General features: G+C 33.3%; 4 protein-coding genes across 5 annotated transcripts; all 4 read right to left on the bottom strand.

The window, feature by feature from the left end:
- Window positions 1–3,047: 3,047 nt before the first annotated feature.
- Window positions 3,048–6,862, bottom strand: LOC120260329 (beta-fructofuranosidase, insoluble isoenzyme 3-like). Its single transcript, XM_039267770.1, has 8 exons — window positions 6,582–6,862; window positions 5,646–5,654; window positions 4,854–5,487; window positions 4,565–4,787; window positions 4,298–4,472; window positions 3,980–4,202; window positions 3,454–3,547; window positions 3,048–3,334 (listed from the first exon to the last, which is right to left on the bottom strand). The coding sequence occupies exons 1-8, from the start codon at window positions 6,772–6,774 to the stop codon at window positions 3,155–3,157; spliced, it is 1,731 nt and encodes a 576-aa protein (XP_039123704.1). The 5' UTR covers window positions 6,775–6,862; the 3' UTR covers window positions 3,048–3,154.
- A 6,210-nt stretch (window positions 6,863–13,072) lies between these two features.
- Window positions 13,073–21,119, bottom strand: LOC120262135 (beta-fructofuranosidase, insoluble isoenzyme 3-like). 2 transcript variants are annotated; one of them, XM_039270199.1, is made up of 9 exons: window positions 20,133–21,118; window positions 16,825–17,019; window positions 15,924–15,932; window positions 15,138–15,771; window positions 14,849–15,071; window positions 14,598–14,756; window positions 14,265–14,503; window positions 13,739–13,832; window positions 13,073–13,330 (listed from the first exon to the last, which is right to left on the bottom strand). In XM_039270199.1, exons 2-9 carry the CDS (start codon window positions 17,015–17,017, stop codon window positions 13,151–13,153), a joined length of 1,731 nt encoding a protein of 576 aa, XP_039126133.1. In that variant the 5' UTR covers window positions 17,018–17,019; window positions 20,133–21,118; the 3' UTR covers window positions 13,073–13,150. The 2 variants fall into 2 exon arrangements, with proteins under 2 accessions (XP_039126133.1, XP_039126134.1); XM_039270200.1 differs by having other exon boundaries at window positions 13,264–13,347; window positions 20,133–21,119.
- Window positions 20,141–21,127, bottom strand: LOC120261535 (putative pentatricopeptide repeat-containing protein At1g56570). Its single transcript, XM_039269456.1, has one exon. The coding sequence runs from the start codon at window positions 21,125–21,127 to the stop codon at window positions 20,141–20,143; it is 987 nt and encodes a 328-aa protein (XP_039125390.1).
- A 1,184-nt stretch (window positions 21,128–22,311) lies between these two features.
- Window positions 22,312–25,017, bottom strand: LOC120260332 (beta-fructofuranosidase, insoluble isoenzyme 4-like). Its single transcript, XM_039267774.1, has 7 exons — window positions 24,718–25,017; window positions 24,568–24,576; window positions 23,615–24,483; window positions 23,392–23,550; window positions 23,037–23,278; window positions 22,851–22,944; window positions 22,312–22,573 (listed from the first exon to the last, which is right to left on the bottom strand). Exons 1-7 carry the CDS (start codon window positions 24,914–24,916, stop codon window positions 22,370–22,372), a joined length of 1,776 nt encoding a protein of 591 aa, XP_039123708.1. The 5' UTR covers window positions 24,917–25,017; the 3' UTR covers window positions 22,312–22,369.
- Window positions 25,018–25,224: the final 207 nt, after the last annotated feature.

Genomic DNA, 25,224 nt, shown 5'->3' with positions numbered 1-25,224 from the left:
CCAATAAATAACAACTTGAAATTTATAATTACATAAGGTAATGGATTTTCTAATTGAAATAATAAATGATTTACAAACAAAGAAAACATGTTGAGATTTGTGAGACATTGGAGAAAACCTAGGGGTGGTATTGGGGCAGAGAATTCTCATCTTCACAGTCCCAATTGAGGATAGAGATTCCTTGATTCTTTTCCCTGCGCGTGGGGGATGATGGTGATTAACTCGTCGCCGTTTCCTTAAATGGGTTGAGGATGGGGGAGTCTCCGGTGATGGTTAATTTATTTTAATTAATTATATTTTTAGGATTATAATTCTTAAAATATTATTTTTAAAATAAAAATTCTATATAATATTTCTCAAAAGCTCTCAAAGAAAAACAATTTTTTTAATTATTCTTTTATGTTTTATAAGTTTTAGAGGGTTTTTTATAAGTTTTTGATATATTATTTTATGGAGCTTTAATATAGAATGATTTTTATGTGTTTTATAGGTGTATTGGTATTAAATAATTTTAAATAAAATTAAAATTTATAAATATACAAAAAGCATTGCTCCTCAGAAAACAGGGATGGATTCACGAATAGGGATTCCCTGTCCTAGTCCTTGCGGGGGTGGGGACAGGAAGTGATCTCCCCGTCCTAGCGTCATGTTATCTCCCCTAATAAAATCAAAGCTTATTTCAGTATGAATTTATTTTTATAGCTAAATTTTTTAAATAATTGTTTGATAAATAATTAAATAAAAATAAAAAAATAATGGTTTTTTATTCCATATGTTTTGTATATAATTTGAAGAAGTGGACAAAGTGAATCCAAGAACCTAGTGTGAGAAGATAATGACCTACTCCTATATTAGATATATAGTTATGTAGCTTCCACAAGTATTTTTTTAAGTAGATTATGTGATGGGGATTGTAAAAAAAAATAATTTTCAGCGAATTTGTTTAAAAAAGTAAAATTGATATGTATAATCTCAGCATTAGGAGGATATAAACATATTACCAATTGTGATATGTGTTTTTCATCACAAGGTCGAATCTATAAAAAAAAAATAAAAAGTAATTATTCCTGAATAAAAACAGATGCTAATCAATAATTAATTGAGATAAATAGAATTAATTTGTAGCTTAATCATCGTTTTATCCTTAGACTTCCAACAAAAAAAATTAGGCGATTTGATGGGATGAATTCTAAAAAAACAAAGTTATATTGATTTAATATTTTTATTTAATAAACAAGATAACCAGTGACAACTTTAACAATTATGCTTTAAAATAAATGGCTTTTTTTTTATAAATATTATAAAAAAAATAAAAATTACTGAAATACACATGTTCTGTATTATTCACCGAAATGCGCATATTTGAAGAAAACGGGAAAAATTTTACCGTTTTCTATTTTTTATTTTTTTTAATTATTTTTAAAAAAAAAATAAAAAATGGAAAACGGGATTCTCTCACCCGTTTTTCATTATTTATTAAAATTTTTTTTGGAAAATCTCCCGTTTTCCACTTTTTGATTTTAAAATAATATATATATATATATATATATATATATAACCCTCACTTTTAAATCAGGAACCCATATTATTTATTTAATGACTTTAATTATTTCCATTGGATTTTATTATTATTATTATTATTATTATTATTATTATTATTATTATTATTATTTATATAATACCCACTTCCCACTTCATACCATCTCCCCTCCATTCTCATTTTATCCATTTTAATTTTATTTCAACTTTTAATTACTGATGGGTGCAGATTTGATCGATCTAATTTGTACTAATTATTGATCGGTGCAAGTTTGATCAACCTACTTTGTGCTAAGTACTGACCGGTGCAGGTTTCACAGTCCTACTTTGTGCTAATTACAAACCGGTACAAGTTTGATCGACCTATTTTGTACTAATTACTGACCGGTTCAAATTTCACAGACCTACTTTGTGCTGATGATTGACCGGTGTAGGTTTGACCGTCCTACTTTGTACTAAGTACTTACACTTGTATGTAATTACTATCAAGTAGGTGGATCAAACCTGCGATCGGCCAAGAATGAGCACAAAGTAGGTCGACCAAACCCCTGCACCCGGTCGATGAATTAATACAAGTAGGTCGGTCAAACCCTCGCACCGGGTTTGTAATTAGCACAAAGTAGGATCGTGAAACCCCTGCACCGGCCCAGATCTTTAGCACAAAGTAGGTCTGGGTCAAACTTGACCCCGATCAATAATTAATACAAAGTAGATCAATCAAATCTGCACTCAATCGAGAATTAAAAAGTTGAATTAAAACTAAAATGGGATAAAATGAGAATGGAGGGGAGATGGTATGAAGTGGGAAATGAGTATTATATAAAAATAAAAATAATAATAAAATTCAATGGAAATAATTATAGCCATTAAATAAATAATATGGGTTCCTGACTTAAAAGTGAGGGTTATATATATATATATATTATATTTTTTTAAATCAAAAAGTGGAAAACGGGAGAGAAAATCCCGTTTCTCATTTTTTATTTTTTTTTTAAAAACGAAAACGGGAGAAACTCTCCCATTTTCCTATTTAATAATTAAAAAAAATAAAAAATAGAAAACGGGAATTTTTTTTTCGTTTTTCCCAAATATGCGCATTTCGATGAATAATACAGAACATGCATATTTCGGTAATTTTTTATTTTTTCTATAATATTTAAAAAAAAAGCCAAAATAAAACACTAGATAGATAAATATGTTAAAAAATTAAAAAATTAATTTATTTTAATCACTCGCACTATTTCCAAAAAAAGTTAATTTTTATGTATATTTATATATACAGACCATATGTACAAGCCAAACACGTTAGTCATAAATCGGCCATAAATGAGTTATGATTCAAATTCTTCACTCATTTAATAAAAAGTATTAAATGCTTGGACTAAATAAATCAAAGTCAATCCATTGATCAAGTATTTGATGAGAAACACACACACACATCCATATAACTCTTGCATCAAAGATTTATTCAATAATAATAATAAGAATAAGACAAATTTGCATAAAAAAAAAAAAAGAAAAGTAATAGATTAATAGAACATGAAATGCATCCTTGACGTGGTTTATTGTGAGGAAAAATAACACAAATCTAAATAATCATGTAATATTCCTAATATCAATTCATACGTGGGCTAGTCATTTCCCATGCACTCAACTGTGTAATTCGCACATCTTCCGACCCATTATTAAACACAAACAGATGTGCATCTTGTCCTATTGCTTTACTTGGATAAACCCTTGATGTGATGCATGTTTTTCCTTCAGCCCCAAAACTCTCTAACACAGAGTGATCAATCTACACCACCAATAGAGGAACAATTAACAATTTAATTCATAATAAGATTTATGAGAATAATTAATCAAGCAAGCTGTTGTTTATTTGCTTTAAAATAAAAAAAATAAAAAAAAACTTACCAAAGATCTGAGAGATATTTTCTTGGTCTTGTTGATATCCACATCCACAAATCCTGCAAAGCTTGGCTTGTACATGCCTGGTCTCAAAGAAGATCTGTGAATTGGAAAAATGGAACATGGTCATGACTATGTGTGATTACAATTCCAAGTACAACCCACCTTATTTGACTGTCCAACTTGCATATCCAACATAAACACCTCCAAATTCAGGATTTTGGTAATTACAGATCATAAAAATTGGTTTCATTTCCTTGCATATCAAACACAAACACCTACAAATTCAAGATTTTGGTCATGGTAGATCAGTTAAAATTGGTTGTTCCTATACTTGCATTTCAAACACAAACACTTTTATCTCTAAATTAAAGATTTGGTGGCTATAGATAATTAGAATAGTGAATACCTTTGTATTCAAAACAAAGATTAGAAAAGCAGCAGAAGATGTATGGTTCTAATTCATTGTCAATTATATGGTTAAACGGTATAAGTAGGATGGAGAAATGCAACAAGAGTTAGGCTGGCATACTTGCTAGGGTCATGACACATAAGGACCACATGCTTGTTGGGAGCTTTGAATACTCTGAAAAGAACAGCAGTTTGCTCTTCCCTGTCCCCAGAGGCCAGAACCAGCAGCCCAAATGGACCAACTCCACCTTCCACGGCCGCACCCTTTTGACCACAAAGAACTTGTGGATCAGACCAGAATTCTTCAAAGGGCTCTGCTTTATCCAGCCCAGAAATCTCAAAAACTAACCTCCACATCTGCCTGGTAACACCCAAACAACATCAAGTTTGTGTGAAAACTAACATAAAAAAGGCAAAGTTAAAGCACATGTTGTTTTGCTGAGGTAGAGACTAGCCTGTGCGGATGATATTCCTTTAACTTCATATATGTCACCAGACTTGAGTTCTTTGTCATATAAATTAACTTGTTTTCCTCTCAAGGTTTCTAGTTCCTCCACTGGCCATTGGACAAGTTGCTTACCACTAGGATCCAGCCAAAGAGCCCTTGGAATGGTCTGAAAAACAAAACAAATCAACAAGAAATTAAAGACAACTCATACACACTAACAAGAAAGCAAGGAGATCAATAGTGCATGCAATTACTCACTTGAATGCCAGCCCAACCCTTCTTTATATCATCCTTGACAGTGTCGGATTCATTTGACCATCCCCACAAAATCCTCCTCTGCTTTGCCTCATCAAAGAATGTCTTGGACGCATAAAAGTTCCCATAATCGTACCTCAATCCAGTATGATCATCAGCCGAGCTGTTATCAGGAATGTACCTATCGATCATATGATAATATGTCCCCACTGTATAATACTCGTACCTGTTCAATCAAATCCCATATGAGATAAATAGCAATATAGACCAGAAAGCAATGCAGGGCACATACCTTGTCATGTCCAAGCTCACTTTGAGCACATGCTTCACTCCAGGTCCACTCACAGATGTGTCAAGGCCTTTCTTACCCTTCAAGGACACTGGGAAAAAATCCGGGCATTCCCACATTCCGGTATCCTTGGAGGAGTGCAATGGGTGCTGGGCCTTCACCCATTTCACAAAGTCTCTGCTCCTGTACAACACTGCCATTCCTCTCATCTTGCGCCTGCTGCCAATGACGACCCTCCAGTGCCCGTCAAGGCCAAACCAAGCCGTTGTCGGGTCACGAAACTTGCTAGGTTCAATGGAGGCATCTGGTTGGATGACAGGGTTGTAATCTGGTTTGGTCCATTCTCGAAGATACGGATCAGCAAGGTCCTTTGGGAAGGCGAGGTTTTGGACCTGACGGCCTTGAGGATCAATGCCAGTGTAGAAGATGACAGGTTTGTTTCCTGGGAGGAGTGTCGCCGAGCCGGACCAGGTGCCATTGATGTCAAATTTCTTTGAAGGGTAGATGGCCGGCTCCAATGGTATCCAATTGATCAGGTCGGAGGAAACAGAGTGAGCCCACACAATATTGCCCCACACTGAACCATTGGTGTTGTACTGGTAGAAGAGATGGTATATGCCATTGTGGTACATTGGCCCTGTTTTTGTGATACCAATACTATTAAGAACATTCTAATTACTGAACCTTTCCATGAATTGAGGAGCTAAAATTTACTTTAAATAAATTAGTTTAAAAAAAAAAAAAAACTTCTTAGATTTGGTGCATCAGATGAAACAGAAACTAAAAGGTACATACCATTTGGATCTGGTTGTCACATTCATGGGATCCACGTCCACCGGGAAATGAGGGAGAGAAAACAAGCAAATAGTCAGCTTTCAGCAGTTGATGTTAAACACAAACAAAAAGACAGTACTGTATTAATCAAGTTTACTGGCACCGAATAAAAATAGGGCAATATTTAACAGATCGACTAGTGTCATCAAGTTGCAAGGAATCTCGTCCTTGAAAGTGAATTTAAAAATTAAATAGTGTCTCGGATGTTAACGAATTTGTTTTATTTGTCTCAGTCAACCTGTCATTTCTGGTAAACAAATGCAGCATAATGACAATAAAATGGATAAATTTACAACAAGATATTAAAAGTGACACTGTTCTTTCAATGCAAGTTCATTGTTGAAAATGTAGGCTTCCCTCTACTTTTTGCCTCTTTGCTTTCTCTTCTGTACTTTTTTCCCCTCGCTTCTGGTGAGAGGATTTAGCACTTTGTACTTTTGTTCTCCTTTTAATAAATCAGTGGTTTATCCACTTTTATTAAAAAAATAAAAAATAAAATAAATTTTTGTAGGCTTGCAGACTAAATCAAACAATATTAAACGCATTTGAATTTAGGTCAAAGGCGACCCAAAGCTTTGAATGGAAAGGCAAGAACTTCACAAAAAGAAGCTAACCAACCATACAATCTTTTCACAAGTTCTCTACAGCAGTGTATGAAAAAGGCAAAAAAAAATCTTTTCTTGAAATTGATACTATGCCCGAAGTCAGGCATCTGAAAGGATGGATAATCTTTTCTTGAAATAGATACACCATGACCGCTTGAAAATATAACAAACATTAACACAAACACACACACACATGTTTTAATATTTGTGATTCAACATCACATTGAACTGTAATATGCATGCATATAAAGAGGTTTTATCAAGCGCAATAAGATGGGAAATGGCAACATACCATTAATCCAATTCTTGGGGGGTTGGAAGTGATACCCAGTCCTATATTGACTGCCAACAATGGAGGGAGAAACAGACTTGAGCTCTTGGTACACCACATGGGAAGCCTCTGCCACCCAAATAATTCCTGGGAGGCAAAAGCAGAACCAAACCAGGAAGACACAAGTTGAGAAAACTTTATTGTGAATCCCCATACCTTCCTACAAAGACACAAGGGAAAGACTTATAGATAGAAGTAATGGAAGGGCAAAGGAGAATTTATAGAGAAGAGGGGGATCTGAAAGTAATGTGAATGGCTAGAATGGAGAGAGGAGATAGGAATGGAAAAGTAAACGAGAGAAGAAATGCAGAGACTAATTGCATAATTATTATTTTTTATAACATAAAAAAAATATTATCCATGTGCTGAGTACTAAGATTTTCTCGTACTAAGTCACATTCTACATATAAAAATAAATAAATAAAAGATCAGATTTTTTATTAATTTAGAATTTAAAACAAACAATACTATGAGTGTGACAATTAGTCAAAAGAAAAAAACTTAAAACTAGAAGCAACTTTTGCATTTGGAATTAAAGCCTTTGCAGTTTAAAAAATTTTGATAGTTAATATTATGAAGAAAATAAGAGGATGAAAAAGGAGAGAAAAAAATGGTACAAATGAAAACTCATAGACTGAGAACAAATCTAATCAAATCTAGTTAGACATATAACTACCGTGATATGGTCAGATTTTATTCAAATTTTGAAACTTTTGGATAAGTTCAGTTCCACGAAAGTTTTTGAACACCCTCTCTCACAAGGATGGCCATACCGGTTATCACATACCATCAACGGATTGAGGGGTACATTTTAAAAGAAAGAATTCAACATGATGTTTCAACTAATGTATACATCCATTATAAAACAAAGCATTATTCATGGGTCTCTCATATTTAAATACATATCTTTAGTTTTGTCCAATTATATAACAACTGATCATTAAAAATTATGTCAGATCTGATTAGTTGCCATTTCCAATATTTTCATTCATCTAAAAACCTACACAATCACCAACATCAAATTAATACAACCAATTCACCAACCACATCCACTGATCCAAGTCAACGTAAATGAAAATTCAAACTCATTCATTAATTGAATTAGACAACTTTAAAAATTCAATTTCTACAAGACAAACCAATATTATTTCATATTGTACATTGTATTATATGCCCACCAACAAGGAAAAGTCCTCTAACTTTCAAGATTTCCAAACCTAATTCATAGTACTGATATGATTTTAGCAATAAGAATATTGACAAGTGATGTTATGCATGGGGAGACTTTCCAATAGATCGAGTTGTTATTCATGTGGTCATTTTGGGACATGGTAACGTGCCTCAAGAAAAAAAAAAAAAAATGGTCCCTATTCACTTATTTGGAAGTTTTATATTACATCAATCAGCATTAAAATCTATGGGCAACACCAAAAACTTATATCTACCCTAAGGTATAATTTTAGTATTGATTTATGGATATTTTTATTTTTTAATAAATAAGTTATGGTTATTGCTAACTCTAATAACATATCTCTCATTATCTCCATAAAGAGAAAGATTATTTTCCTTAACAATAAACAACCTTATATTAACATTAATTTTAGTGAGAGAATATCAATTCTAGTCAACAAACACAAAAACTACTATATTGTATATCAACATAAGTAAAAATACCTTTTATTGAACTATGTTATTTCACCACTAAAATAATTATCTAATTTACAGATTTAACATTCTAATTGATAATTATTATTATGATAGGTTTTTTTTATGCATCAACCAACAAAATAATATTTTTAATAATTTAAAAAGAATGTATAAATATTAAAAAATATAAAATAAAAGAAGAACTCACAATTCTTGAAGAATCAAACTTGAGTTATTCAAGGAGTGATGGTTGATTTGATGATCTCTCCTCTACTCTCCTTCTGCTTTATAGAAAATGTCAAAAATTTAAAGATACACTTATACTCTTAATTCAAAACCTATCATATATATATATAATATAAAAACACACGCCAAGTTCATGTATATATATACGGTAGAATACCCTATTTAGTCCTCTCTAATATAGTCAGTTTTTTGGTCCATCTAATATGATTTGTCCCCAGAAAATCTTTGTATTTTAATTTTTGAGAAATATAAGTCCCTCTCTCTAATATAATTTGTCTTAGAATGTCCTTATGAGAATTTGCATTTCTCAAAAATTAAAATACATAGATCTCCTACAGACAAATTATATTAGAGAGACTAAAGGGGCAGACTGAATATATTAAAAAGACTAGATAGGGTATTCAACCTGTATATATATATATATATAGGTATAAACACACCAAGTTCGTGTGCAGGTACTAACCTCTTTTCTCAGCACCGACCTGTACATTTGCTCCGCTAATCTCTCGGCCACGTCCAGTGATGCAAGGAAGCCTCGGGCAAGGCGCTCAACCAAAGTGGGAAGTATGCAGACTTCGTCACAGCCTAATAAGGCAACAATTAGCTTAATATAAATTTGAGTAATCATTTTGTAATCAAATGAATGATAATGGGTGAATATTTTGTATTCAGAAAGCATGAACAATAGAAGTCATCCTAGTTAGTGGGGGTGTTGTTTTGGCACAGCACCTGTTTGTTGAATTGCCAAGACGTCTATCACATTGTCAAAGCCGTCTCTTGGTACATTGTCAAAGCCGTCTCTTGGTCTTTAAAAGTGATGACGAGAATGAAAGAAGGGTAGAAAATTCCCTGTCCAGGCTTCTCATTCTCTCATTTCCCTTCTCCTCCTCAATCTATCTCAGTATATCCCCTCCTTCTTCTCTTATCCTCCTCTTCCCTACCTTGCATCATCCAGCCTCCCGCGCATGCACTGCTCGAGGAGTTTAATGGATTGAGAGAAGTTTTTTTTTTTTAAATAAAGTAGATAAATCGAAAAAAATAAAAACAAAAAAGCAGTCTAATCACTAGAGGTATTTAACCATTAAAAACGCTTAGATGGGCAAATGAAAAAATTGATAAATTTATTAAAATAATAATATTTGAATTATAAATTATTAAATAATTTTAATTATTTTTTTTAATATTAAAATGAATAAGTAAAAAGACCGAGGAAGTATTATTTAGCCATGATATGAATGTTTTATGGTACTATATGATGAGTAATTGTAGTAGAGGCTTATTTGTAATTATTGAATAAGTAAAAAGACCCAGTGTTGTTTGTTTGCAAGTAGTCGAGTGGGATTGGATTGGGAATGGGTCCAGTCTCTTGTTTGGTTGGAAGGCATAGAAATGAGGGAGGAGTCTTTGAGGAATGAGATGAGGGAAGAACCCTTATTGGGATTCCTCCAATTTTCTTGAGGATTGCCCAATCAGGATTTGGAAATGTCCATTCTACCCTTGACTTCAATTGTTTTTCCATCATGTTTTTTCCTTTTCTTTGTATATATATATTATATTGAGAAAAATTGTTGAGAACATTGTAAAAAAATAGGTATAATACCCGAATTGGTCCCTCTACTTTTCTCTCTCTTCCTTTTTTAGTCCATCTACTCAGAAATGCTCCCAAATAGTCCTTCTACTCTTGAAAATGGTTCTACTTAGTCCCATCTACTCTAAAATAGGTCAATTATTGACTGTATTTTTTAAGAGTAGAGGGACTAGATGGGAAGAATTAAGGGTAGAGGGACTAAATTGGGTCATTTTCAAGAGTAGAGGGATTAGTGGGCCGCATTTCTGAGTAGAGGGACCAAAAGGGAAGAGAGAGAAAAGTAAAGGGACGAATTCGGGTATTATACCAAAAAAAAAATAATGATAACATATTACAAATAAAATAATATTATTAACTAATAAGGCCATAAGAGACATTTCCCGCATATTTTTCTTCTTTTTACTTTTTTTTCATTCCCAATGAATTACTTTCTTATACCCCCTAACCAACCACAGTTTTCCTTCCATTCCTAATCCATTCCCCCTTATTCTCATTTCTATCTCATTCTTACTCAATTTCACAATTTCATTCATTACAAACAAACATCACTCTAAGAAATCCATAATGTGCAACATTAATCGAGGAATTGATGAGTAATTGAAGTACATGTTTCTTTTTCTAATAATAATGAAAAGCCGCAAATGTCATATAAGGAACTGATCTTGTGAAACATTAATGGTAGGTTTTACCGTGTTCCATGCATTAAGATGCAAAATGCGGATTGTTTTTGATACATTATTGAATGCATGCAAAATTATTTACTCCCTCCGTTTTTTTAGTTATCAAATTTATCTAATTTACACCGATTAAGAAAAATTGGTTAAAATTAGTTGATTACTTATATTTTATAAAAAAATTCCATTACTTTCCAAAACTACCCCTATTTAAAACTCCACTAAGTGGAGTAGATGATTTAATACTTAGTTGATTGTAATTTATTGAAAATTGTACAGATACATTAAATTAAAGGGTAAATTTGGAAAAATATTTAATGCTGCACAAAATTAAAGAGTAAATTATTTAATGTGACAAGTAAAAAGGAACAAAGAAGAGCTCTAAAACATGACAAATAATAGTCCGTTCCCTAAACGGAATAGACAGAAACGACAGAAGTCAACCGATGGAAGTCGAAACTGTCACATTATTACATGCCGAAAACAAGGTATAGATTACATTAGATTCATTCATTCCTATATCTTTCAATCGGTCTCAGGTCTGAGGTCATGGCATCCTTGCTTGAAAGAGTTCCTCTCCTCTGGCCCTGGCCTAGTAGCTTGGGTCGGGCATGTCCTTGATTCTTTTTTTTCTCGTCTACGAAGCTGGAGGGAGTATTAAACTACATGAACATCAAGTGTAGATGGCATGTAAATCATGGTACTAGTACTATAATTAATATTGATAGCGATAAAGCAGCATTATTAATGTTGAGATTACGTACCCCAATATTATACATGAATGAAGGAGGACCCCATTATTTCTGTATTTTTATTAAGTTGTTTAATAAATAACAACTTAAATAGGGTGATTTTAAAAAATAATAATATATTTTTTAAAATAATATATCTTTTAAAATAAATCCTGTTAAAAAAAGTATTTTATTTTTTTTGGTTTTTTATAAAAATAATAATAAATATTTAATAAAATAACTTGAGAAAATGTTTAAAACATAAAAATATTTTTTATTTGTTATTTTTTAAATAAAGGGTGTTTTTGAAAAAAGTCCTAATATTTTATATTTTAAAAACACATGGGTGATGAGATGGTTTCATTATTAGTTTGGTGAATAAATTTTGGGTATGGTTATTTTGACAATTAAAAAAAAAAAAGATGGTTATAGTGGAAAAAAAACCTATTATTAAAATCTTAATGCTGAAAAATAATGCATACAATAGACTCCTGGACTATCTTTTCTTCTAGTGTTTGATTTGCTGCGTGACTTTGGAATTTTTATGGAAATATGATCAGAATCCACCTCCTACCAAGGTTTTTTAATGGATTTCTTAGAGATTTAATCTCTAGAGTCTGAGAAAGGAAACTCGGGACATAGTAACCATATTCATTATTTGAAATATTTGACAAAAAAATGATTGAATGTTTAAGAATTTATCTTTTTCGATTTCTTTATTCATATTCAGAATTAATCACATGTTTATATTATGGATTTCTGTAGCTCTAGATTGAAAAAAACCAAGTTAGAGGACTTGACTTCTATAGTTAGACAGAAACTGAAGTTTTTGAAATCCCGATGAAAGAAAAAGCGATATAAACATTTTCCTTCTAAGAGATTTAGTTGATCACGCTTTTCACTAAATAGGTCACTGAGGAGGTCTATTTTTATTTGCATGGTCATCTTGTTTTTTCTACTTTTATATTCGCATGTTTTACTTTTATCTTGTTGTTCTGATTATAAAATTTGTACTTTATTTAGTTTATATTTATATATATAAATCCTACCCGGGAATGAATAATGGAATATATACCTATTTGTAATAACTATTTATCTGTTTATTAACCGAGAAAATTAGGAAAGGTCGGGAGACAACTTGGCTATGTGAATGTTACCTATGTGATATGTATTATATTGATTTAATATTTTATTTAATAAACATGGCACTATTTCCAACCGAGTTAATTTTTATGCATATTATCTACAAACCATATGTACAAACCAAACAAGTTAGTCATAAATTGGCCATAAATGGCTTGTGCATCATCACTTTTACTTATTTATTTATTTTGAGTCGGTTGAGTTATGATTCAAAATTCTTCACTTATCTAATATAAAAGCTTGGACTAAATGAATCAAAGTCAATCCATTGATCAAGTATTTGATGAGAAACACACACACATCCATATAACTATTGCATCAAAGATTTATTCAATAATAATAAAAATAAGACAAGTTTGTACTAATCATTATTAAATGCAAAAAAAACAAAGAAAAAGTAATAGATTAATAGAATATGGAATGCATCGTTGACTGACGTGGTTTATTGTGTGGAAAAAATAACACAAATCTAAATAATCAATGTAATGAATCTTCCTAAAATCAATTCATACGTGGTGTAGTCATCTCCCATGCACTCAACTGTGTAATTCGCACATCTTCCGATCCATTATTAAACACAAATAGATGTGCATCTTGTCCTATTGCTTTACTAGGATAAACCCTTGATGTGATGCATGTTTTTCCTTCAGCTCCAAAGCTCTCTACCACAGAGTGATCAATCTACATCACCAATTGAACTGTTAACATTTATTTATTTATTTATTTTTTTGAATTAACATTTAATTCATAATAAGATTTATGAGAATAATTAATCAAACAAGATGTTGTTTATTTGTGCTTTTTTTTTTGGTAGAATCACTATGTAGCCTCTTTAGTATAGTCAGTCTGCCCCTTTGATCCCTTTAATATGATTTGTCCATAAAAGAGACTTTTATTTTAATATTTAAAAAATATAAATATCTTTCTTTAATATAATTTGTTCCTAAAAAATCCTTATAAAGACTTATATTTTTAAAATATTAAAATAAAAAGGCATCTTAGGACAAATCATATTAGAAGGACCAAAAAAATAAACTAACTATATTAGAAAGACTAAATAAGATATTCTAACCATTTCTTTTAACGTACCAAAGATCTGAGTGATATTTTCTTGGTCTTGTTGATATCCACATCCACAAATCCTGCAAAGTTTGGCTTGTACACACCTGGTCTCAGAGAAGATCTGTAAATTGGAAAAATGGAATATAGTCAATGACTTGTGTAATTTCAATTCCAAGTTCAGCTCACCGTGTTTGCCTTTCCAGCTTGAATATCAGACACGAACACCTCCAAATTCAGGATTTTGGTAATTACAGATCATCAAAATTGGCTTCATTTACTTGATTATCAAACACTAACACCTCCAAATTCAAGATTTTGGTCATGGTAGATCAGTTAAAATTGGTTGTTCCTATACTTGCATTTCAAACACAAACACTTATATCTCTAAATTCAAGATTTGGTGGCTATAGATCATTTGAATATTGAATACCTTTGTATTCATAACAAAAATTAGATAAGCAGCAGAAGATGTATGGTTCTAATTCATTGTCAATTATATGGTTAAATGGTATAAGTAAGATGGAGAAATGCAAGAAGAGTTTGGCTGGCATACTTGCTAGGGTCATGACACATAAGGACCACATGCTTGTTGGGAGCTTTGAATACTCTGAAAAGAACAGCAGTTTGCTCTTCCCTGTCCCCAGAGGCCAGAACCAGCAGCCCAAATGGACCAACTCCACCTTCCACGGCCGCACCCTTTTGACCACAAAGAACTTGTGGATCAGACCAGAATTCTTCAAAGGGCTCTGCTTTATCCAGCCCAGAAATCTCAAAGCTAACCTCCACATCTGCCTGGTAACACCCAAACAACATCAAGTTTGTGTGAAAACTAACATAAGAAAGGCAAAGTTAAAGCACATGTTGTTTTGCTGAGGTAGAGACTAGCCTGTGCGGATGATATTCCTTTAACTTCATATATGTCACCAGACTTGAGTTCTTTGTCATATAAATTAACTTGTTTTCCTCTCAAGGTTTCTAGTTCCTCCACTGGCCATTGGACAAGTTGCTTACCACTAGGATCCAGCCAAAGAGCCCTTGGAATGGTCTGAAAAACAAAACAAATCAACAAGCAATTAAAGACAACTCATACACACTAACAAGAAAGCAAGGAGATCAATAGTGCATGCAATTACTCACTTGAATGCCAGCCCAACCCTTAGTTTTATCATCATTGACAGTGTCGGATTCATTTGACCAACCCCACAAAATCCTCCTCTGCTTTGCCTCATCAAAGAATGTCTTGGACGCATAAAAGTTCCCATAATCGTACCTCAATCCAGTATGATCATCAGCCGAGCTGTTATCAGGAATGTACCTATCGATCATATGATAATATGTCCCCATTGTATAATACTCGTACCTGTTCAATCAAATCCCGTATGAGATAAATAGCAATATAGACTAGAAAGCAATGCAGGGCACATACCTTGTCATGTCCAAGCTCACTTTGAGCACATGCTTCACTCCAGGTCCACTCACAGATGTCTCAAGACCTCTCTTACCCTTCAAGGACACTGGGAAAAAGTCCGGGCATTCCCACATTCCGGTATCCTTGGAGGAGTGCAATGGGTGCTTGGCCTTCACCCATCTAACAAAGTCTCTGCTCCTGTACAACATTGCCATTCCTCTCATCTTGCGCCTGCTGCCGATGACAATCCTCCAGAGCCCATCAAGGCCAAACCAAGCCGTTGTCGGGTCACGAAATTTGCTAGGTTCAATGGAGGCATCTGGTTGGATGACAGGGTTGTAATCTGGTTTGGTCCATTCTCGGAGATACGGATCAGCAAGGTCCTTTGGGAAGGCGAGGTTTTGGACCTGACGGCCTTGAGGATCAATGCCAGTGTAGAAGATGACAGGTTTGTTTCCTGGGAGGAGTGTCGCCGAGCCGGACCAGGTGCCATTCATGTCAAATTTCTTTGAAGGGTAGATGGCCGGCTCCAGTGGTATCCAGTTGATCAGGTCGAAGGAAACAGAGTGAGCCCACACAATATTTCCCCACACTGAACCATTGGTGTTGTACTGGTAGAAGAGATGGTATATGCCATTGTGGTACATTGGCCCTGTTTTTGTGATACCAATACTATTAAGAACATTCTAATTTCTGAACCTTTCCATGAATTGAGGAGCTAAAATTTACTTTAAATAAATTAGTTAAAAAAAAAAACTTCTTATATTTGGTGCATCAGATAAACAGAAACTAAAAGGTACATACCATTTGGATCTAGTTGTCACATTCATGGGATCCACGTCCACCGGGAAATGAGGGAGAGAAAACAAGCAAATAGTCAGCATCCAGTGGTTGATGTCAAACACAAACAGAAGACAGTACTGTAGTAATTAATTCTACTGGCACCGAATAAAAATGGACCGACTAGTGTCACCAAGTTGCAAGGACACGGTTCTTTTTAAAGATATAATTCCTTAAATAGTCCCTCTATTTGACGACTAGCATAATGACAATCAAATGGATAAATTTACAGCAAGATATTAAAAATGACACAATTCTTTAAAGGTATAATTCTCTAAAAAGTCCCTCTATTTGTTCAAATTTATTTTTTTAGGTCCTCTACTTTGAATTATAATCTTTCAGTCCCTCAACAATTTTAATTTGGTCATGTTAGTCCCCTTAAACCTTAAACCCTAATTCTAAACCATAAAAAAAAAAAAAGAGGACTAACATGACTCATTTAAATATAGTAAAGGAACTAAAAAATTGTAATTTAAAATGAAAGACTAAAACAGTAAGTTTAAAAAAATAGAGGGACTATTTAGAGAAATATACCTCCTTTAAAAGCAAGAACTTCGCAAAAAGAAACTAACCAACCGTACATTCCTTTCACAAGTTCTCTACAGCAGGGTATGAAAAAAAAGGCAAAATAAAAAAAAATCTTTTCTTAAAATAGATACTATGCCCGAAGTCAGGCATCTAAAAAGATGGATTATCTTTTCTTAAAAAAGATACACCATGACCGCTTGAAAATATAGCAAACATTAACACAAACACACACACACACATGTTTTAATATTTGTGATTCAACATCACTTTGAACTGTAATATGCTTGCATAAACAGAGGTTTAATCAAGCGCAGTAAGATGGGAATTGGCAACTTACCATTAATCCAATTCTTGGGGGGTTGGAAGTGATACCCAGTCCTATATTGACTGTCAACAATGGAGGGAGAAACAGACTGGAGCTCTGGGTACACCACATGGGAAGCCTCTGCCACCCAAATACTTCCTGGGAGGCAAAAGCAAAACCAAACCAGGAAGACACAAGTTGAGAAAACTTTGTTGTGAATCCCCATACCTTCCAACAAAGACACAAGGAAAGACTTAGGAATATATAGAGAAGAGGGGGATCTGAAAGTAATGTGAATGACTATAATGGAGAGGAGATAGGAATGAAAAATTAAACAAGAAGAAATGCAGAGACTAATTGCATAATTATTATTTTTTTATAACAGAAAAAAAAAACTATCAATGTGCTGAGTAATAAGATTTTCTCGTAATAAGTCACAATCTACATATATATATATATATATATATATATAAAATAAAAGAGCACATTTTTATTAATTTAGAATTTTAAACAAACAATTCTATGAGTGTGAGAATTAGTCGAAAGAAAACACTTAAAACCAGAAGCAACGTCTGCATTTATATACTTGAAATTAAAAGGATGAGTTGCCATAAATTAAAGCCTTTGCAATTTAAGAATTTTGATAGTTAATATTATGAAGAAAATAAGAGATGAAAAAAAAAAGAGAAGAAACGGTACAAATGAAAACTCATAGATTGAGAAAAATCTAATCAAATCTAGTTAAACATATAACTACCACGATATGGTCTGATTTAATTCAAATTTTAAAAATTTTGGATAAGTTCAGTTCCATGAAAGTTTTTAAACACCCCATCTCTCTAAGATGGCCATACCGGTTTTCACTTTTCACATAACGGATTGAGGGGTACATTTTAAAAGAAAGAATTCAACATGATGTTTCAACTAATGTATACATATATTATAAAACAAAGCATTATTCATGGGTCTCTCATATTTAAATACATATCTTTAGTTTTGTCCAATTATAAAACGACTGATCATTAAAAATTATGTCAGATCTGATCAGTCCCCATTTCCAATATTTCCATCCATCTAAAAACCTACACAATCGCCTACATCAAATTTATACAACCAATTCACCAACCACATCCACTGATCCAAGTCAACTTAAATAAAAACTCAAACTCATTCATTAATTGGTTTAGATAACTTTAAAAATTCAATTTCTACAAGACAAACCAATATTATTTCATATTATACATTGTGTTACATGCCTACCAATAAGAAAAAGTCCTCTAACTTTCAAGATTTCCAAACCTAATTCATAGTACTGAAAAGACTTTAGCAATAAGAATATTGACAAGTGATGTTATGCATGCAGGGACTTTCCAATAGATCGAGTTGCCATTCATGTCGTCATCTTGGGAAGTGGTAACGTGGCTCATGAAAAAAAATAATGGTCCCTATTCACTTGTTTGGAAGTTCTATAGGACATCAATCAGCATTAAAAGATTTGTGTAACACCAAAAAATCATTATCTATCAAACGAAACATATAGCGCAGATGCATAAACTAAGAATTCTCTCCCAACAAACACTGCCTGAATAAATAAATAAGCATAAATGCTGAAGTGAAAATGAAAAACATGTTAGTCAAAGTTCTCAACTAAACTAACCGGCGGCTGTAAAATGTGAGAAATGTGTATCATGAGATTAGATGAGATTTGAAATTAATTAAGGACTAAAAAGGCTTAATTCTTTCCTCTCTTTCCTATAAAATAGGCAAGAGATGAAGCTGTCTAACACAAAACAAGAGGGAGCGAAGTAAGATGGAAGGGGGAAAATTAAATATTAGAGTTAGTGTTTATCCTATTATTAAAGAGAGTAGTTGTTTACTCTTTATAAATAGAGAGTTTTTAACTTCTAACTTTCTCACTTTGTCAAATTCTTCTATTTTTATAGGAATATGCACTGCCTTCACGATTATTTTTCAATTTCTTTTAAATGCCAACCTGTTCTATCGGGTCCATCTATTTGCAACAATATATTTATACATTGGTGGGTGTCGAATCAATCCACTGAAATTGGTAAAGCTTATTTACTTTTAAAATAAATAAAATAAAATAAAGAAAAGAGGAGGGGTTGAAATTCAAATCAATTAAATCGTAATAAATAAAAATAAATAAACGAGAAAGTACATTAACGAAATTCAATAATTATGATTCTATGAATATCTAGCCCAAGTTATAATACTTCAGTATTATTCATTGAATTAATCATTGATGCAAAGATAAAGGTTATGGTTATTACCAAATTTTAACAACCTATCTCTTTTTATCTCTATAACCAAAATCTTTCATTATTTCTCTTATCAATAAACAACCTTAAACAAGTTTTCAAGATTTAATCTACATTAGAGAGACTATTAATTCCAATCAACAAACACACAAGTTTGGTTTATTTAGACTAGATTGTATATTCACATAACATTCTCTACCCTCTATTTTACCCTCTATTGGACTATATAATTTCACCACTACTTATTAGAACAATTAACGGGTATAGTATTCTAATTGACAATTATTATTCTAATAATTGAGCAATAGGACTTTTTGCATCAATCAATCAAATAATATTGTTAACAAACTCACAGAAGATATATAAACATTAAAGAATAAAAAAATAAAGAAAGAAGAATTAGATCTAAGTGATCTCACAATTATTATTAAAAAATAAAAATAATAATAAAAGAAGAAAAATTAGATCTCACAATTTTTACGAATGAAACTTCAATTATCCAGAAAATAATTATCGATTTGATGATGTCTTCTTCTCTAATCTTCTTCTTATAGAAAATATCAAAAATTTAAAAATACATTTGTACTGCTAATTCAAACCAAACTAAAACATAAAATCAAAATTTATCTTAATAATATCCAAAATTTATAGTTTTAATCCTTTTTCTAATTAAAACTCTAACTTTTAAAATGATTCTAATCTTTAATAACTTTTTATCCATCAAAAGATACTTTAGTAATCTCCACAATTTGTAGTCTTATTCTTTATCTTATTAAAACTCTACTAAAGTTTACAATTACTCAAATCTATTAATTAAAATACAAATAATTAATATAAACTATATAAATACACACACCGGCAGAATACCTATTTAGTCCTTTTAATATATTCAGTTTGTGTCTCTCTCTAATATGATTTATGATTTGGTCATTACAAAGGTTTACATTTTTTTTAAAATTAAAATACAAAAAAAATAAATTATATTAGAGAAACTATAGAGATTGATTATATTAAAGGGATTAAATACGGTAACACAGACAAAGTTTGTGTGCAGGTACTAACCTCTTTTCTCAGCGCCCCGACCCGTACACTTGCTCCGCTATTCTCTCGGCCACGTCCAGCCGCCCGCGCATGCGGCATTGCTTGAGCAGCACACCCCACACTCTCTCGGTGGCATCAAATTTCCCATGCGTTTGGCACGCCTTCAGCAAGGCCGTGAGCATCGCCTCATCCGGCTTCCCATCCATCCCATGTATCAACACCTCCGTCTCCTCCACCAACCCCGCAGTCCCAAGCAAATCCACCATGCATGTAAAATGCTCCACTCCCATGCTCACTGCACCAAACCTTCGCGCCCTGATCATTTTGAATACTCGCCTCCCCTCCTCCACCAGTCCTTCACGGGCGCACGCCGCAAGCACTGCTGTGATAGCCTTCGAATCTGGCCTTTCACCTTCCTCCAAGATTTTCTCGAACAAGCTGAACGCTTCTTTGGAATGTCCATGAGTACCAAGTGCGCTGATCATTGAGGTATATGAGACCAAGTTTTTTCGCTGACGCATATCGTCGAACACCTTGCGAGCAGATGGTAAATCTCCACAGCTGGAGTACATTGCTATGAGGGAGTTGGGAATGGAGGGATCTTGAGATAAGAGAGACGAGACAACGGCATGGGAATGAAGAAGGCGGCCGAGGCGGAGGGAAGCGACGCCGGCGACGCATCGAAGAGTGGAAGCAACGCAGGCAACATTTGCCGCAACGCCATCGGAGAGCATGAACTGGAAGAAGGAGAGCGCCAAGGCGAACCGGGAGCGATCCGCGTGAGCACGGATGAGTGAGTTGTAGAGAAACGTTGGCCGGCGAGTGGCGAAGGAGAACAAGAGAAGAGACTCATGGAGACGATCGCAGCGCGCGTAGGCCGCGCAGAGCTTGGTCCGCAGGAGATCGTGATCGGCGAGCCCGTTCGTGAGAATGCGCGCGTGAGCGCGCAGCAGCAAGAACGAGTCTCGCGCGGCGTAGCAGCGATCCAAGAGCGTGGCGTACAAAGGGATCCCCATGTCGAGGTGTCTTGTGCGGAGGCATGTTTGATGGATGCTGTTTTAGTTTTTAATTTTATTTTTTTAAATTATGAATACCTGACAAGTAGTGTACTGTACTGTATAAAAATACTAGAAATATTGATCATTGTTTACCGGGTCCCGTGTCCCATTCAGTCTCAGATTATAAATATATATATATATATATATATATACTGTTTTTGGTATTAGATTGACTCGGGAATTAGAAAAGAAAAATGGAAATGATAGTTATCATGATTATATGATTTAATAATAATGATAAGGAACTTTGGGTTTGCCCAATGCTAACTACCCATGGTTGTAAGTGAGAGGTCTTGAGTTCGAATTTTTCAGCTTACAATTTATATTTAAGGTCCTGTGGGAGTTATGTGTGAGGATTATCTCTCGTTCTCCCTTCCACCACTTGTCCTTTGTTTTGTCGTTTGTCGACTTTGTCAAAAAAAAATAATAATAATAATAATGATAAATATGATTCAAATATAAATGAAATAATTACATTGAAAAAATTAATAAAAGATTATGACAATATCTTATATCCAATAAAATCACTATTCTAAATTTGGGGAAATGGATTAATTGATTTTTTTTTTTTACCATTTTAAAGCTTATAAAAAATTTCAAGGATATTTAATGGATTAAGAGAAGATTTTTTTTTAATAAAGTAGATAAATCGAAAACTCAATATAAAATATATCAGTATAATTAAAATAAAAATAAAAAATAAAAACACAAAAGCAGTCTAATCACTAAAGATATTTAACCATTAAAAACGCATAGATGGGTAAATAAAAAATTGATAAATTTGTTAAAATAGTAATATTTAAATTTTAAATTATCAAATAATTTTAATTGATTTTTTTAATATTAAAATGGATAAGTAGTTTTTTATTGTTGTCTTTTGTTTTTGTTCCTCACCTTTAATGAGAATCTCTAATGAGAGGACTTCTCTTATATTTCTATTCGTTTTTATTTCAATAAAACTGTGATTTATTCATATTTATTTTAAAGAAAAAAAAATGGATAAATAAAAAAACACGAGAAAGTATTATTTATCCATAATATGAATGTTTTATGATATTATATGATGAGTAATTACAGTAGAGGTTTATTTGTAATTATTGAATACATTAAGAAATCCATAATGGCCAACATTAATTGAGGAATTGATGAGTAATTGGAGTACTGTTTTATTTTTTCTAAAATAATGAAAAGCCACAAATGTCATATAAGGAACTGATCTTGTGCAACATTAATGCTAGGTTTTGCCATGTTCCATGCATTAAGATGCAAAATGCGGATTGTTTCTGATCCATTATTGAATGCATGCAGATAAGCTTTGCTTGTGACCAGAAAAGCAGGATAAACTCTGGCTGTCATGCATGTCCTACCCTCTCCTCCAAAGCTCTCCACAACTGAATGATCAACCTGTTTCATATTTACACTTTTCTTTTAGTGAAAATCATATTGAAAATATATATATATTACTTGAGTTAATCAATCAAAATTAAATATATCTTTTGATTCAAATAAAAATCAAAATTTTCTCAATAAGAATTATAGAAGCTTATGTCAATTTTACAGCTCACAAGCAATTTGAGGGGTACTTTAAGTACTTATATATATATAGATCACTTTAGTGTTAGTTTTAGGGTCATATCACTAAATTCAGTATAAAGAAAAGGCAGAGATTTCATCAACATACCAGAGTTCTTAGAGAGATTCTCCTTTCCTTCTCTATGTCTATGTCCACAAAACCACCATAAACTGGGAGGTATAGTTCTGGTCTTAAAGAGGACCTGTTATTTATAACAAAAAAGATATCAAATGTATAAGTACGAGTAATTGTTTATAAGCAAACTGAGCACACAGTTTATATATCATATCCTACCTTCTTTGATCAGAGCACATTAGAACAACATGTCTATCATAAGCTTCGAAGATCTTGAAGTAGATGGCTGTGAGCTCATCTTTGTTCAGGGATGTCATAACCAGCAAACCAAATGGTCCTATTCCACTTTGAGTGGAGAAATTCCCTTTCTCACAGAGAACTTGAGGGTCTAGTGCCAATAAACTATCAAATGGTCCAGCTTTTTCCAAGCTTGGCAATTCAAACTCAACATCAACATCCATCTATTTCATTCATTTAAAAAAAAAAGAAAAAAAAAAAACTATGAACCCACTCCATGGATCACATAAAACAATATTGCAGTCACACCTAACTTCAAACAAAGTTTAATACAGACCTGTGAAGCTTTAACTCCTTTGATGTTCAGCAAACCTCCAGCTTTGAGCTCTATGTCATGAAAGTGAACTCTTTTCCTTCTGAGAGATTCAAGCTCCTTAATTGGCCATTGCACAAGCTGCTTTCCATTCTCATCTAACCAAACCATTCTTGGTATTGTCTGAAAAAAAAAAAAGGATTTCTTAATAAATAAATAAATAATGAAATGTGAGACAGAAACTTGCCTGAATGCCTGCCCATCCCTTGGCAATATCATCAGGTTTACTATCAGACTCATTGGACCAACCCCATAAAATCCTCCTCTCTTTCCCTGCATCAAAGAAACTCTTGGAAGCATAAAAGTTCCCATAATCATACCTCCTCCAAAACCTGTAATTCTTCTCCTTTTCCTCATTATCCTGAATGAACATATCCTTCTCCTCATCATACCTCCCCAACAAATAATGATCAGAATGAGTTTCCCCTAGACTCATCTTCAACACATGTTTCACATCTTCACTGTTCAAAGATGTCTCCATTCCTCTCTTTCCCTCCAATGCAACAGGATAGAAGTCTGGGCATTCCCACATCCCAGAGCCTCTGGGAGAGTGCAATGGCTTGTCAGCCCTCTCCCACCTAACAAAGTCTTTGCTTTTATACAACAGAGCCATTCCCACACCACCAATCTCTGCACCCAAAGCCACTCTCCAGTACCCATCACTACCCATCCACCCTGTTGTTGGGTCTCTGAACTGGGCTGGGTTTATGTCACCAGTGGCAGACATGACAGGGTTGTATTCATCAGGTTTAATCCATTCTATAAGGTAAGGATCAGAGAGATTCTTGGGAAAGGCAATGTTTTGGGCTTGATGCTTTTCTTGGTTGCTACCAGTGTAGAGAATCACAGGCTTGTTCAAGCTTGGAAGAATGGTGGCAGACCCTGACCAGCAGCCATCAATGTCAAATGGCTTTGTTGGGTTTAGAGCAATATCTAACGGTATCCAGTTTATCATGTCTGTAGATACAGAGTGACCCCATGTAATATTCCCCCACACTGCTGCCTTTGGATTATACTGGTAAAACAAGTGGTATATCCCTTTGTAATACATTGGTCCTGGTTTTTATACATTCAAAACATGAATCAAACGATATGAAACAAATGAACAGCATTATATATGGTTGTTTAATTACTGCATACCGTTGGGATCTGTTTTGTTTTGTTTGTTTGTTTGTTGTTGTTATGTTTGAGAGAAACCATGCATGAGAACAAGAAACAGAAACTGAAGATTAGAAACAGTGTGAATAGAGAGATAAACTCATATATAGAAAGATTGAACAATCAACATACCATTGATCCAGTTGTGAGGGGGTTGGAAGTGGTATGAAGTTCTGTAGACACTGCTGACTATTGTGGAATCTGAAGATTGTGGATTAAAGAAGTTCCTTCTAGTGGCCTCCACCACCTCAACTTTTTCAGACAAAATGAAGTAGTAACAGCAGAACAAGATCAGCAACCATATTGGATTGGATTGATGAGGAGTAGCCATTATTAGTGTGGCCAATGAAGAAGAAGGAGAAGAAGAAGATGACGTTGTTCCAGTTCAGTGGCGGAGAAATGAATACAAGCTAATTAAAAGACTATCTATCACCCGTTGAATCTATTCAAGTCTTCCCTGTATAAAAAATTGTCCCACTTGTTATTTTCCAAATAGTACCAGCTTTTCTTAGTGAGTTGGTTTCTTGTTTGTTTGTGTTGGTCAATAAACTAGTGGAATTTTTAAGGTGCATTATAGAAGCCAGTACCATGCATTGTTAGTTTTTAAAAAAAAATAATAAATAAATCATAGTTTATTTA

This window comes from Dioscorea cayenensis, chromosome 5 (assembly GCF_009730915.1).
Source record: "Dioscorea cayenensis subsp. rotundata cultivar TDr96_F1 chromosome 5, TDr96_F1_v2_PseudoChromosome.rev07_lg8_w22 25.fasta, whole genome shotgun sequence".
NCBI lineage: Eukaryota > Viridiplantae > Streptophyta > Magnoliopsida > Dioscoreales > Dioscoreaceae > Dioscorea > Dioscorea cayenensis.
The sequence above is the reverse complement of the archived record's forward strand: the minus strand, read 5'-3'. Positions and strand labels throughout refer to the sequence as shown.

Excerpts from the sequence above, each read along its gene's own strand:
- LOC120260329 (XM_039267770.1), bottom strand. The coding sequence starts at position 6,774 with ATGGGGATTCACAATAAAGTTTTCTCAACTTGTGTCTTCCTGGTTTGG. Across the intron at positions 4,473-4,564 it reads AGGGTTGGGCTGGCATTCAA|ACCATTCCAAGGGCTCTTTG; the intron begins GTGAGTAATTGC and ends TTTGTTTTTCAG. Across the intron at positions 4,203-4,297 it reads ACAGGCTAGTCTCTACCTCA|TTTTTGAGATTTCTGGGCTG; the intron begins GCAAAACAACAT and ends TGTGGAGGTTAG.
- LOC120262135 (XM_039270199.1), bottom strand. The coding sequence starts at position 17,017 with ATGGGGATTCACAACAAAGTTTTCTCAACTTGTGTCTTCCTGGTTTGG. Across the intron at positions 15,072-15,137 it reads GTGAGCTTGGACATGACAAG|GTACGAGTATTATACAATGG; the intron begins GTATGTGCCCTG and ends TTGATTGAACAG. Across the intron at positions 14,757-14,848 it reads AGGGTTGGGCTGGCATTCAA|ACCATTCCAAGGGCTCTTTG; the intron begins GTGAGTAATTGC and ends TTTGTTTTTCAG.
- LOC120261535 (XM_039269456.1), bottom strand. The coding sequence starts at position 21,127 with ATGGGGATCCCTTTGTACGCCACGCTCTTGGATCGCTGCTACGCCGCG.
- LOC120260332 (XM_039267774.1), bottom strand. The coding sequence starts at position 24,916 with ATGGCTACTCCTCATCAATCCAATCCAATATGGTTGCTGATCTTGTTC. Across the intron at positions 23,551-23,614 it reads AGGGATGGGCAGGCATTCAG|ACAATACCAAGAATGGTTTG; the intron begins GCAAGTTTCTGT and ends TTTTTTTTTCAG. Across the intron at positions 22,574-22,850 it reads GAATCTCTCTAAGAACTCTG|GTTGATCATTCAGTTGTGGA; the intron begins GTATGTTGATGA and ends AATATGAAACAG.